At 28.3% G+C, this 15,749-nt stretch overlaps 2 protein-coding genes across 2 annotated transcripts; both read right to left on the bottom strand.

The window, feature by feature from the left end:
- Positions 1 to 851: 851 nt before the first annotated feature.
- On the bottom strand, positions 852 to 1,531 carry LOC148563155 (putative calcium-binding protein CML19). Its single transcript, XM_088491923.1, has one exon. It carries the CDS (start codon positions 1,426 to 1,428, stop codon positions 1,135 to 1,137), a length of 294 nt encoding a protein of 97 aa, XP_088348049.1. The 5' UTR covers positions 1,429 to 1,531; the 3' UTR covers positions 852 to 1,134.
- Positions 1,532 to 5,434: 3,903 nt separating this feature from the next.
- LOC148563154 (calmodulin-like protein 5) lies at positions 5,435 to 7,106 on the bottom strand. Its single transcript, XM_088491612.1, has one exon. It carries the CDS (start codon positions 7,065 to 7,067, stop codon positions 6,774 to 6,776), a length of 294 nt encoding a protein of 97 aa, XP_088347738.1. The 5' UTR covers positions 7,068 to 7,106; the 3' UTR covers positions 5,435 to 6,773.
- Between the last annotated feature and the right edge of the window lie 8,643 nt (positions 7,107 to 15,749).

Here is a 15,749-nt window from a genome sequence, read left to right as displayed (position 1 = left end):
TATTAGAAAATTTTAACGGAATGAATTGCATGCAAATTTAATATTTTTACTTATACGTGTAGAATGTCTAGTAGATAAATTTTTTAAAAAGAGAAAAAAAATATAATACATATACAATAAAGTATAAATTATCTAGATTAATATTATTAAAAAATAAAACTAAAATTTATTTTAAATTAAAAGTAAAATTTATTTAACATCAAATAAATTTGGTACATTAGAGATAAAATATATAATTTATACTTTATTTCATATATATCATGCTTCTTTTTTTCCTAAAAATTTATCTACTACTAATTGTACAAATATTCTATAATGAGTAAAAATTTTGAATTCGTAATGGAATTTATACTGTTAAAAATTTACTTTTAATTTACTTAATTTGGTAATTCTTTTAAAAGTAATGTATCATTTTTATTCTTAATGTTTTTATCCTATTTAAGTCTATAACATTTTAAAATCGTATTAATTTTGTCCCACCATCAATTTTGTTAACAAATCATTAATGGCAGGATAATATCAAAAAAATTTTAAAACGTTAAAAGCTTAAATAAAACGATTTAAATGTTATGAACGACTTTGAAACTAACCGAAACTTTGTAGAAAATTAAAAACATATCTTTTAACAGGCATGAGACTTGCAATAATAACTAACTCTTCATAGAATCTAACTGTTAATTTCGGTTTTGATCTAATTTGATCGGTTTTAATGCATACCACAATAATATCTAAGGATAATTTAATTATGGAAACATGTGAATTTGCAAGTTGTGAGAATGCTCCATCACACATAAACACTTGAAAGTAAAATTTGTGAATCTAAAACAAAAACATTGTTACACAAAATAAAATGAATTCAAATCACATACCATAATAATTACATTTCCCCTCAAAACAATCAAATATAAACACTCCATTGACTATCTAGATGTTAGAATAAAAAAGCATTAATTAATACAAGGTGAAAACTCAGGTAAAATGAACTTCACGTGAAGTTGATATCTAAGAGTTGTTAGATAAAAATTTAGTCAAATCAGTCAAATCATTTAACGGCTCTCAAATATCAATTTCACGTGAAGTCGACTGCATCTGAGTTTTCACCCTAATACAAACCTTTTTCCTTTTTAATATAATCTACTTGGTGATCCTAATGTTCAAGTGCTTCTCAGCAAGTTGAGCCAGCTTTCTAAACTCGCCATCATCGATGAAACCGTCGTGGTCCGTGTCGGCATACTTCAACACCCTATCGCTCTTCCAACCGGCGAACAAGCCTCCGGCCGTGAGCCGGAAAACCTCTCGCAATTCCGATTTGCTAAGGCGGCCATCGCCGTCTTTGTCAAATGATGTTTTCAACCATTGCTTGAATTGTTGAAGCGTCATAACTCTCTTCCCATCACTATACACATTCTTGTACTCTATAAATGCCATAATAATAATTAATCAATCAAAATCACAAACAAATTAAAGGTTGATGTGTTTTGTTTTTGTTTGTTGTAATGATTTTTTATTTGTAGAATGAAGTACGTAGGTTTCTATGGGAAGGGGTTGGTATTTATATGTAAATGTTTATGGATATAATAATATTAGTCATGTTTAGCTTTTGTATGTTAAACATGCGGCAATGTTATAATATTATTATTTATTTGCAATTTGTATTTTATTTTTCTTTTAGGGTGAGAATCTTTTTCTTTTTTTCTTTTAGATCAGAAGAGAAAGAGAAGATGTTTTTAATTATATCTAGTTTTATATTGATACTCAAATATTAGATACTTGTATTACTAATTAAGATCTTTTCAATTTTTATTTAAAAAAAAAGTGGAAAATAGATATTTTTTAGATTTTAATTTATTTTAAAAATTTATATAAATATGTGAAAACTAAAATAATTCTATTTTTATTCATATTTATATAGGTAATTTTAGTGTCATATTTTACACTATATATATATATCGCTGCCTAATTTTGAAATAAATTGGCGTAAAAGTCTTATTTTCATACTTAAAAAGATATTTTCTTACAGATCTAAATTCGTACATAGATACATGGATGCATGTTTTTGCTTTGTTGATTGATGAACATGAACAAGAATCGTTGATTATTCTCTCTATATATAATTGTTAGCTATAAAGTCTAGTGTTTCATCTGATCAAGTTAAGTAATTCAACATGATTATTGATAGTTCCCGTCAAGAAAGTCTTACACGTTAGAATCTTTTAAATTTCTAAATATTAAAGAGCCAATACTTTAGTGAAAAAATAGACTAATTAATTAGTGTTAATTTAAATGTAAAAAATGATATTAGAAAATTATTTTTTTGGCCAACATTAACTAATTTTTTAAAATTATGTTAATTATATTAAATATTAAACTCTAAATAATAAATTTTTAGTTTAAATCTTAAATTATAAACCCTAAATTTTAAATTTTTGAAAAAATAAAATTTTTAGAATTAAAAAAATAATTAATATTGACTAACCAAAAATTTATTTCTATATATATTTTCAGTTAAAGAAAAATATTAGTTATTTAACAAATTTTTTTAACATATATAAGTGATTAAAATATGAAGAGAACAAAGAAATCGTATATAAATAATAGGAAGAGTTTTAAGTGTATTCACCCGGTGTTTCAATTGTTTTAACCGTTAATCTAAATTATAAAATATATATAATATATATTAATTAAAATCAACGGTTAAAACAAATAAAATACCGGTATTTTCAGTATATTTAAAATTTTTTCAATATAATATAAACTAGGTAGCTAGTTGGTGGCAGACTAGGTTCTTCAACCGGAATCTCAGAAACTTCGGCGGAGATAAAAAAAAAAAAAAAAAGTATATATAAGAATGTATGGCTAACCCTAAATTAAATTAAACCATGCAAAATTGCAAACTAATAATAATAATAATAGCTTTTGCTTTACACATCAGGTGCGCTGTATAAGGACAGATGCTGTGTGTTGCAACCTCTTTAGGAACTTTCTTTAGAAACTTTATTACAAGTTTTCTTTACATTTCTTAAATTATGCATGTAATGTATTATCTAGTCATGGGATACATAAAAGGTGGACACTACAATTTTGTATTTTGATTTATTATTATTTTTAATAAAATTGTATTAATATGTCAGTTTTTTTTTTAAATATCAATTTGGTTCAATTTTAGTTTCTATTAGAAACTTTTAAATTCTAAATTTTATATTGGATTATTAGTTCGTCATTTAAAAAAAAACGAATATAATAAATAAATTAATTTTATTTATTCACGTTACAACAAAAACGACATGTTGCAGTGTTTTCTTAAGATTTAGCGACGGTTTTAACTCTTGCAATTTGTTTTTATGTTGTCTAACGAATCATTGCCAATGCCTCATGCTATCTATCGTATATTACATAAAAATATCTTTATATAAAATAATAATTAAGAATGAATTATTATATAATTTAATACATTTGATTAATTACTACTTGTTTGCAAGACATACAGCATCGTTTTCTTTAATAAATATTTTAAGATATACTCGTCATTCTATTCTTTAAATCAAATGTGCGAGAAGTTAATTTCTTAGAAGGATCATCATCCATATGTTGTGTTGTACCTTCCCATATCTATATAACTTAATTACGTTTATCATGTGTGTCACAATAATTAATGATAATTTGAAACCATCAATCTTGAGGAGCATCTTCCTTCTTCTATTTGCGCTTACTTTAGGAATTAATAATTTAAATTTGTTTAGCAATAAAATATGGACTTTAATTTGTATGGCTGAGCTGCTGCTCTCATCCTTACGCATCTTGTTTCATCCTTTTCTTCTTAATTAACTATCAAAATCTATAGTATATACATTGTTAATTAACGGCATAATTTATATATTGTGGATATGCTTTTGCTTTACACCTGTGTAGTGTACTCTTGTCTGTCTTGATCTATAATATTATTATTTTAGAATTATGTACTTAATCATTAATCATTAATAATTTATATTTATATTTATTGAGAATTTATACATATGAAATATATAACTTATATTTATATTTATTAAAAGTTATATATATAAATTAATAAAATTTATTTGTTAAAAATAATTCGACAATTATACTAGTTAAATGTTAGTCAAAATTAGTAAAAAATGTTGACCTGAAGATTTTCTGAAATTAGAATAATGTATTGATGTAGGTTTAAAATAGTACTATACTACTGAGTTAAACATGGATTTTGTAAAACTTGTAACCATGTTTGAAAAATTTTAACTTCATTTCTTCATTTGCAAATTACAAAGCACTTTTAAAAGAAAGAAACTAAACTTATATTTATAAAAGAAGAAATTTTTGTAACAAAAATATTCAATCTTTACATTTTTGTTGACTTTTAATAAAATTTAACTAAAATCCTAAATAGTATTAAAGTTAGGTATAGATTTTTCAAATTTTGTTATAGATTTTGTTAGAGGTTAAATATAAAAGGCAAGGATAATTTAAAAATTTTGGTTAATCTTTTTAGAAAGTCAGCAAAAATTTAAAAATTGAATATTTTTGTCACAAAATTTTTATTTTTCATGAATATAAATTTAATTTTATTTTTTTATGAATAGTTTTGTCAGCATTTATTCAGAGCGCATTCAAAACATTCATGAGTAGAAATAGTTTTTTTTTTCTTTAGCCTACTAAAGCTTCCCTACGTGCCAAACTATGGGCCTGGGTTTGTGTATCAACTTATGGGCTTGAAAGCCCAAATGTTAATTAGACTTATGGCCGTGAAACCCAATTTTATTCTGGGCTTGGCTTTTTTTTCTTTAGTCCAAACTCTTAAGGCCTTCGTTATACGACCAAAAATAGTTTTAGCTTATGTTTGAGATTAGCTAGATATTCTATCTTAACTTAAAAAAAAAAAAAAAGCAAGATATTCTATAAGGTTGGCAAGAGGGGCCAAGGTTACCAGAATTTTTCCAATGAAGTTTTTTAATAAAAAATTTATTTTTAACCATTTTAAATTGATCTTAGTTAACTGATCTGCGTAAGCAATAATCTGAAACATCTAGTTAAGAGATATAAAAGAACCCTGACAAAAAAAAAAAAAGAGATATAAAAGAAGTATTTATTTATATATTTATCATTATTATTTTATAATTCTACATACTTTTTCTGTTAGGATAACTAATTTAAGATCATGTTTTTTTGTTCATGAATTTAACATCATTTGAATGATCGACTTACTACGTACCCATTCTAGTTGGGCCAATATATAAATTTTAAGTGTTAAGTAATAAAAGATATATTAATATAATTTATTGGCCAACGGATAAACCCTTAAATAGAGTTCCAATTCGCGACGAATTAGTCCTTTGTTTGTCGGGTTAGGAGATACCGTGTGCAACCAAAAATATATATATAAGTGGTCTTATTATTTAATATTTATCCACTATATGAAGAGTTACATAAAACTACATAAGCAAGCCCATACATAATCTTAGATGTTTAGAAATTCATGAGTCTTCCATGTAATACAAATATACTATCCCACTAATTACGGAAGCTCGTTACAAAGACACTTATACCCCTACAAAATCTCAAAACTCAAACCATACATATAAAGTATATAAAAACTATAGTCTTAGATGTTCTTGATTTGGCTCAGTCTTCATAATGCTATTCCTACGGCAGAATTTCGTTTGGGTCGTGGTTTAGCTTTATCTAGCACCTGTCATCGGTGTCAGAATGGTTCTGAATCAATTCTTCATTGTCTTCGGGAGTGCCCTAGTGCCAAGGAGGTCTGGAACCTTTTAGGCCTGTATTCAAATAACTCGAATTTACATGATTGGCTCTACAGAGGTGCAAGGAGTGAAAATGTTTTTCTTTTCTTTTCGACCATCTGGTGGATTTGGAGAAGCAGGAATCAGGACTTATTTAATATAGATGATTCATGGAGTGCTAGTAAAGTGGTGAGTTTGATTCGTAGTTCAGTAAGGGAGTTTCACACTATTTTTGCTATGCATCAATCTCTGTCTCCTCCTTCACTTTGTTTGCATTGGGTTCCACCTCCAGTTTATTCTGTTAAATTGAATTGTGATGCTAGTTGGTTTGCTCCTTCTGGCTATGCTGGTTTTGGTTGTATCATTCGCAATCCTGATGGATGTTGGTTGAAAGGTTGCACTGGGAAAGTCGAAGTGTGCAGTGTTCTTTTTGCTGAATTGTATGCAATTTGGAGAGGTTTACTTCTTGCTTGGGAGAGTGGATTTCGTGAGGTTATTTGTGAAACAGACTGTTTAGAAGCTCTTTTCTTGGTAAACCAAAGAATGCTTGGTAAGGATATTCCGGAATGGGATTTGGCAAAGCATATACAGGAGGTTATGAATTGGAATTGGAGAGTCTCTATTCTTTTAATTCAGAGGACTGCAAATAGTGTTGCAGATTGTATGGCTAAAGCAGCTGCTTCTGTCGCGGACATTCACTCGAATTGGAGCCAACCATGGAGTGAGCTTCAACATCTAATAGATTTAGATATGACCCTAGCCAATTAATTTGGTTTTGTATCTTTTTTTTTCTTTCTTTTCTATTTAGTCACCAAAAAAAAAAAGATGAACTTAACTATTTAGAACCATTTATAATATGGGTAATGCTAGGAAAACAAAAAAAACAGTCAGAACCTCTGCCTTATTTAGTATTTATTATGACTTTTTTTGGCTGATTTTTTTTTTTTTGTTACCAAACATTTCCGTTATAATATAAAGTAAGAACTAGACACCTCAAGAGAATTATTATGGGTGCATGCATCATGCATGATTATTGTCCTTAAGCTTGTAGTGACCATTCTTGAGACGATCAAAGATATAGTCAATAAGTGAATTAATTTCATCATTACCACTTACTAATCCATCATGGTTGGCATCAACATTCCAGAGACAAAATTGGGTTCTCCATGAAGGGAATTTGGAACCAAGATTCTTGAAAGCTTCATTCAGTTCATCCCTTGTGTAACAACCGTCCTTGTTTTTATCTGCTTCTTCCAATAATTTCTTCACTTCGGCTCTCATGTTTTCAGGTGGTGGGTTGTTTTTTGAATACATCTTTAATAATTTCTCTCTTCTTCCTTTTTTCTTTTTTGAAGGCTATGTGGTTGTGGAAATCATGTGTTAGGACAACATGATTTATATAATATCTCTTCAACTACTTTTGTAATATTGGATAATATTCTTTCATTTTTTTTATTAGAGAATAATAATAAAAAACTATGAAAAAGTAGAGACTAATTGATTTTGATGTATTAATACTTAATAGTATAGAAAATTTGAGAAAAATCCAAAATAGCCACTGACAATTACCTCGAAAGACAACGAGACCATTGACAAAAAAAAAAAATCCAACCCGACCCTTGACAATTACCTTAAAAGGACAACGAGGTCTTTGTGCCAAAAAAAAGTCAATATTTTTTTTTTCACAGGGGCTAATCAGTCAAAAAAATCAAGGGCCGAATTGGGTGTTTTTTTTTTCTTGGAAGCCTCGTTATCTCTTTGATAATTATCTAGATGCTGTGAAAAATAATTATTGTTATTGAAATGATAATATAAAGTTAGTTGTAAATAGAGTAAAATTTTTTATTGATTTTTGACTATTTATCCAAAAAGTAAAGTACCTTTTTTATAATTTATTCTTAATCAATCACAATGATTTGAGGAATTAATCTAAATAATATTTGTAATTAGTTGTCCAATAGTGATATGTTGATATGTCAGATATAAATATCTCGTGAATAATATATAGAAATTAAATAGTTTTTAAAAATAATTTTTAAGAATAGAGACTAATCAATCTCCCTTTAAAAAAAATTAAATTTTAAAAATATTATTGTATATTTTTTTCATTAAGTTAGTGCAATTAAGATTATTTTGACACGTAAAATCTTAATTATATATAACAAAATGTTAATTAATAGAATGCAAAATGTTTTTTTTTTAATTTTGATTATTTTTAGAAACAATAATAATGTTAAGATGCATGGAATGAATTTAATGAATCATACATCATCAATGCTTGCATCATGGTTTTCAATTTCCCTCTCATCAGAGAATCCAAATTAAAAAGAGGAACACTTTTTTATTTGATGAGTACCCTTCGTTTAAGAAAAGCCAGATTCTCATGGAAAATTATGGTTTCATATCGCCATTTATTAACTTGGTCTCTTAATAATAATTTTGTATAAGATAAATTAATACTTAACAAAAAAAAACTTGATAAATTAATCTATAATTATTTAGAATATCAGATATAAACTAGAACTAGATAAAGTTTACTAGCATTTTTAAAAAAGTGGAAAATTAATCATTAATTTTCTAAAAGCTTATTAATTGTATAACTAAGCCATTAACTCGTCTAAAATTTTAAAAGAAAAAAAAATAATTTGTCAATTTACTTGACTGTAACAATTTTGCTAGGAACTAATTTATTTAATATTTTAAAAAAATAAAAGACTAATTCATAAAATTAATCTTTTTATATAGACTAATTTATTCGATGCAAAAGTTATTCGAGATAAACTTGGGATATGACTCTTATTTTTGTCTTCTACTTAAATTCTAGTTTATTTTTTTAAAAAAGAGGACAATAAGAATTAAATTGTAAAATTTTAATTATAAAAATTCAGCTATTGTATTATAAATGATATTTTTTAAAAGAGTTATATTACGTGTACATTAAAATCAGCCACTAAAATCAGTTACTAGTATAAAATATATATTAGAATATAAATATACATTAAAAAAATTAAATATTATATATATATTTATACAAAAATATATTAATATCTGACACCTAACACACAATTATATCCCTTCCAATAAATAAATTAATTAGCATTTCCCCTATAAGAACAAAAGTAGTTATAACTTTGCTTTATTATTTTGCATTTTTTTGTTTTACTAAATCCGTTATTTTTATTCACTTGAGCTTTTGTACCACTGAAGTTTTGCATTATTTTATTCTCATTCTCAACCAGTCCAAATCGGATTCTTGGGTCAAATATGATATAACATTATGTGGCATGTGATGTTTGATTCTCTCGTCACAAGATTAGTTTGCATCAATTCATCGTATCTTTCACTTGGAATATATGTTTTTTTACACTGTAATAACAGAAAAATTCATTTATAGAAAAATTTTGAAATCACTTATAAATTGAAATGAATATTATTGTTAATTAGGTCCAATTTTAATAATAAGAAAAGTTACACTTTATATTATAAATTAACCAACAATTAACCAATAAACAATACTAAACTATATAAATGATGAATAAAAAAAGGTGGGATTGCTACCCCAGAAAAAAAAAAAAAAAAGATATACATGCATCTCTTTTCAACACTACTCACACTGAATAAGCCTCTAGATAGATACACATGCACCATATTTACTAGCTTAGAATTATCTTAAAAAGGAGGGAAGAAAAAAAAATCAAACGGAAAATTTTTATTTGTTAACCTTGATATTATTATTTCTATTTTTCTTATATATCTAATCTATCTCTTTATTCAATAAAAGGAAATCTATATGTTAATCAATCCCGCTATGTTACCAACAGTATTTCTGCTAACTTCTGCCAACTCTTATTTATGACTATGTTTAATAAGAGTGTCTTTGTGAATGTGTCTAATAAAAATACATTTTTTATGACTGTGTCTAATAAAAGTGTCTTTATATATGTATTTTCTGAATGTGTCTCTTTATACATGTGTTTAAAATATAATCATTAATTATTGTTGGCAATAAGTTGACCGATAGTATATTGGTACCTTATACTTTTCCATATGTTAATATATGTAATTAAAAAAATTGACAAGCGGTGCAAGTATATAGACTTAGTTTTACACATAATTAAATTAATTTTTCTAAAAGTTTAAACTTCTCACATAAGTTTTGTTTTGAATTTACATAAATTTTCATATTGTCAATATAACTTTTCTCAAAAAATAAAGTGAATAAGAATGAGAAGTGGTAATATAAATAATTATATCTCTAGTATTCTTCTTTAAATAAGAGTCTCTTTTGGATTTAGTTACTAAAAATTAAATTTTAGATTTTTTGAATATAAAACACTGATACTATATTATTATATTACTTTTTTCAAAAACTTAAACTAATAAGAAGAAGCAACATAAATGTCTAACACACATAAACTTTCTTTTTTTTTTATTTATGCTAAATTCTTTTTTTTTTAATAAAAAAATCATCAAACTATACTAAAAATCGAATGGTATACCTTTAAATGATAAAAACTCTAATACTATATTATAAAATTATTTCTTTCAAAAATTTAAATTAATAAAAAAAAGTACAAAAATAATTATCAGATTAATTATATCTCTAACAATATATGAGAAGATCTATTAACGAGCGAATAAATTTTTTTTTTAATAAGGGATGGGCCAAAGGCCCAAAGAAACAAACAAATTAACTAAGATGTCTTGGGAACTTTATCCCTCTGCAGTCAGTCAGCATCCAGCGAAGGAAATAAGAAATGAGGGGCTTCTTCAAAGCAACTCAATCTATGGGGGAGGCCATGTGCATGCTTTGCAAGATCATCAGCTGCAAAATTTACTTCTCGAAATATGTGGTTCACCTGAAAAGTTCCAGGCTTCGCTAGAAGGCATTTGATCTCCCTCACCAGAGAAGTAGTCGAATGTTGGGAGGTAGAAGCGCTGTGGATAAGGTTGAAAGCACACAGGAAATTTGTCTCTATAACAAGCTTTCTTAACCCCAAATCAATTGCGAGTTTTAATCCCAAATAAATTCTCCAGAGCTCAGCTGTTGTAATGGTTACCGCACCGATGTTAAACATGAAGCCTACCTTGAGTCTCCCATTTGTATCATTCAGAAGTCCTCCACAAGCACTGGTTCCCGAATTAGTGAGAAACGAGCCATCAGTATTAATCTTATACCAACCCTCCTCTGACGGAGACCAACCAATATCGATAATCTTGGTCGAGGTAAGGGCTTTTCTGCTTTTGTCAGTTTTTTGAAGAAGCTCATAATAGTGTTTGGCTAAGTTCTGAATTATTCTTGGAAAGTCTGAGCTGTGGATGTCCGAATTGTTAAAAAGTAAATCATTTCTGTTTCTCCAAGCTGCATTGTAGGTAGTAACAAAATAGGTGGGCCAAGAATTCCCATCCTTTCTTCGAGCAGTCACGTAAAGATTGTGCTTGAACCAATTCTGGAAGTTTTGGTTGAAGAACTTGCCTTGTTGACTGCTAACAACGCTGCTCATCCAAGTTTCACGGATATAGTGACAATCCCGGAGAACATGGAGCAGGGTCTCTTCTTGGTCAGGGCACCTGGGACAACACTCATTGCTGGTAAGTCCTATCCTTTTTCTCCTGAAATTAGTGAGTAAAGCCTCATGCATTACTAGCCATGAAAAGGCTTTAAGACGTTGTGGTATATTGAGCTTCCAAACATCTCTAAAATTTTTGTCTGTGTTCTCATTATTTGAAAAATAAGCTTCATAGGTAGATTTAATAGTGAAATCTCCCTTAGGTTCTGGTAACCAGCTGATACTGTCTTCTCCTAAATCAGAATGAGGGACTTTTATAATCTGGATTAACTCTAAAATCTCCTCCGAAAGGATTTGATTTAGTTTGAACCAATTCCAGTCTCTCTCTGCTCTCGCATAAGCGGCCACCTTCTCATCGCTCCTATCCCCGTCAATGGAACTTATAGCAAATTTTTTTAGCGAGCCTGTTCCTGGCACCCAATGATCGTTCCAGAAAGATATCTTTTCACCATTTCCAATTCTCCAAATGACATTAGTGCTGAATTGGCTCCAAATCTTTGTAATACCTCTCCAAGCATTCGAACTACTAGCTTTAGAAATTACCTTAGGAATCGACTGAGTTCCACACCCATATTTTCCTTTCATAACTCTGACCCATAGGGATTAATTATCCTGAATAAGGCCCCAGGCTAATTTCATGAGGAATAAAGCATTTGTATCTTCTGCCTTTCGAATACCAAGCCCTCCCATACTCTTCGGCTTGAAAATAGTATCCCACCTTATTAAATGGATCTTTTTATTCGCTTCAGTTTCACCCCAAAGAAAGTCTCTACAAATCTTATCTATTTGATTGCAAACTTTCTTCAGAATCTTCATGGTTTGCATCACGTAACTAGAGATAGATGACAAGACTGACTGGATGAGAGTACACCTTTCTGCAAAAGAGAGCGTCTTCATGTTCCAGCTAGAAAGCTTAGCCTTCATTTTGTCGATGATGAATTGAAAATGTTGCTTGTTGCACTTCTCATGAATGAGGGGAACACCAAGGTACTTTCCTAAGTTGCATGTTAGGTTGATGCCCAAATGTTGACTGAGCTCCTGCTTGATGGTGTGAACTACATTCTTTGAGAAGAAAACACAAGATTTCTGAAAATTAACCCTTTGGCCAGAGCTATCACAGAAAACCTTAAGTGTTTCCCTTATGACATTTACTTGATCCTTACTAGCTTGTTCAAATAAGACAAAATCATCTGCAAAACAAAGATGAGAGAGTTTAGGCCCATTCCTAGATAGCATAATAGGTTTCCACTTCCTATCATTAACTCGAGAGTTAATAAGGTGGGAAAGTCTCTCAACGCAAAGAACAAAAAGGTAAGGTGAGAGGGGATCTCCCTGTCTAATGCATCTGGAGGGACAAAATTCTTCTGATGGAGACCCATTCCAAATAAGATTCATAATTGGCGTAGTTATGCAATACTCAATGACATTGATCAAGCTCTCTGGTAAATGCATCTCCTTGAGGGTATGTAAGATGAAATCTCAATTGAGTCTATCGTATGCCTTGTCTAAGTCAATCTTGACCGCCATAAATCCTTTTCCGCAATTCTTTGTCCTCATAGAATGAATCACTTCTTGAGCTACCAAAATATTATCTACACTAACCCTTCTTGGAACAAAACTAGCTTGAGTATTTGCAATAAGAAAAGACATATGGGGTTTAAGCCTTTCTACAACAATCTTAGAAATAATCTTATAGATAACATTGCAGAGACTAATAGGCCTAATTGAGTAAAATTCTCAGGGACAGAAACTTTAGGAATAATAGAGATGAAAGTCTGGTTAACGTTCACGATATTCTTAGGTTCTTGAAAGATAGACCGAACCCAAGTAACCAAAGAATCTTTAATAGTGTCCCAAGAGAATTGGAAGAATTTAGCTGGAATTCCATCTCTCCCTGGTGCTTTCCACCCTCCCATATTGAACACAACCTTCTTGATCTCCTCCTCTGAGATCTCCTTCCGTACGTAGTTTCTTAATATTTTTATCCACAATCCTAGGAAAGAAACCTGTCAAGGAAAAAGGAATACAGATCTAATCAGAAGAATACAAATTTTTTAAAAAACATACTCCCATATTCTTAAGCATAACAGGATCCTCAATCCAAGAACCATGACTGTTCATAAGGGATGTGACTCGGTTCTTTCTTTTGCGACTATTAGTTTTTTGATGGAAATATCTAATGTTTTTATCCCCAAATTGGATAGTATTACACCTCGACATTTGTTGCCAATAGCTTTCTTTTTGGATGAAAATGACTTCATATTCCTTCCAAAGATCTTTCTGAAATTTATCCAGAAAGGGGTTGTGACCAAAAGATAACTTCTTATTAATTCCCTCCATACGGAGAAGAATACGGTTCTTTTTCGAATGATATGACCAAAGACTTTTTTATTCCAAATATTTGATTTTTCCGTAAACAAAGCTATGTTGAGGATAAGGTCTCTTTTTTTATCCCAACTACTGTCTACTAGATCCTTGTAATTGTCGTGGAAAATTAACGAGCGAATAATAAAAGTGATTACATACATAGTAATGTTTTTACGTAAATATAATAACTAAGATATAGATACATATTATGTTAAGTAATTTAATAAATATGTCAAATTATTTAACTATTTTTAATTATTAATTTTTTATAAAAATATTTTAATCTGAATAATCACCTCATTTCCAAGGTTTTAAGCTAATTAACTTGTCCTATTCGAGTAAACACAAATATATCTCATGGAATTACTTTAATTTATGTTTAGATGAAAGAATAATTCACGAAAAACCATGTACAAATTAAACAAAATTAACAAAAAGTATTTCCAAAACATTTACTTATAGAAATTTTGAAAAGGTAAATTCTACCCAACCTTTTATAAAATAGAAGGTAATTTATCCTTTATTTGTAATATATCTCGTGATTATTAATAAATATTTTTAGTAAAAAAGTTAAAAATTAATACTAAATAAATACAAAATAAATAAAAATATGAATAAATAAACAAAAAACCGTCAAAATCGCGAAAATACAGATAAATCAAATGTTAAATATGTGAAAATTAATGAATTAATTAATAAAAAAATTCAATTCACCCTTCACAATATTACCTAATCACATTATCTTTTCTTTTGAAACTTGAAACCAATATAATTTTCATCATCTTCACAAAATACACATTTTCTTTCCCAATTTTAAAATTTTAATCCTTTCAAATTCAATCACCATTTCTAATCAATTAAGTTAGGGTTTTAAATGTATTCATATACTCTCAATATTATTTCAAATTTGGGTAAAGTATATTTTCTATCCCTGAAATTTCGCAAAAGTTTTAAAAATACCTTTAAGTTTTATTTTGTTTCAATTTTGTCCCAAAAGTTTTCGATTTGCATCAAATATACCCTATACGGCTAAATTTTCAAAAAATTTAAGATTAATCTAACAATAATACATGAAAATTATTTTTGATTTGCTTGTATTGAGGGTTGTTCTTATGATATTGTTGTTGAATTGATCTTAAATTTTTTGAAAAATTAGCTGGCAAGGGTATATTTGATGCAAATCGAAAACTTTTGGAACAAAATTGAAACAAAATAAAACTTAAGGGTATTTTTAAAATTTTTGTCAAACTTCAGGAATAAAAAGTATACTTTACCCTTCAAATTTTCAACTTTTTATTTTTTTTCCGGTCATATTATATGAGAAACGAGAGTCTTATATGAAATAATATTGTACAAATCAAACGAACTATTATTTTGCATAGGAAAAAAAAGTGTTTTAATAAAGTAATAATGGCCTCCAATATATATTTGTATTATCAATTCCTATGCTATTAGCCCTAGTTTTTTCTTAAAATTTGAATTTGAATGGTTGTGAGAGTAATATCCCACCCTTATTCGGAGCCACAGTCATCGTTGGTATACTCAATAATTTAGAAAATAATATTTAGTTAAAAAATGTTCATTGCCGAGACATATATAGGAATATTGATAATGGGACTTAAACTATTGAAGCAAATAAAAAAATGGCATTTTGGATTTCATGCTAGTCCCTTACTTTTAGAATCAGGTTACTCTTGCTTAAAGGTGGTGGTGATTGGATCGACGATTTCGTTTGAGTTTTGGAGTTCTGGTTGAAGGATAATTTATCAATAATCACGAGATATATTATAAAAAATAATTTATTCTTTTATTTTAGAGAAAATAAGATAGAATTTATCAATTCTTGATATTTTTGTTTGTGAAGGTGTTGTGATAATCTATATATATATGAAGTAGTTTTAATTTGTTGACTACCATTGAGATTAGAAAGTAGGGTTTTTACAAGTCTTTTAACGAGAATTTCTTTTATTTATTTCTACCATTCAAAATATATCAATATACATACCGTTTTTCTTAAGGTTTTGTTTATAAACCCCGGAGAGAATATATATAAGTTGAT

This window comes from Arachis ipaensis, chromosome B6, assembly GCF_059453495.1.
Source record: "Arachis ipaensis isolate K30076 ecotype BB chromosome B6, ASM5945349v1, whole genome shotgun sequence".
In the NCBI taxonomy this organism is placed as follows: Eukaryota; Viridiplantae; Streptophyta; class Magnoliopsida; order Fabales; family Fabaceae; genus Arachis; species Arachis ipaensis.
Note: the sequence above shows the minus strand (reverse complement) of the source record. Positions and strands in the feature narration are given on the sequence as shown.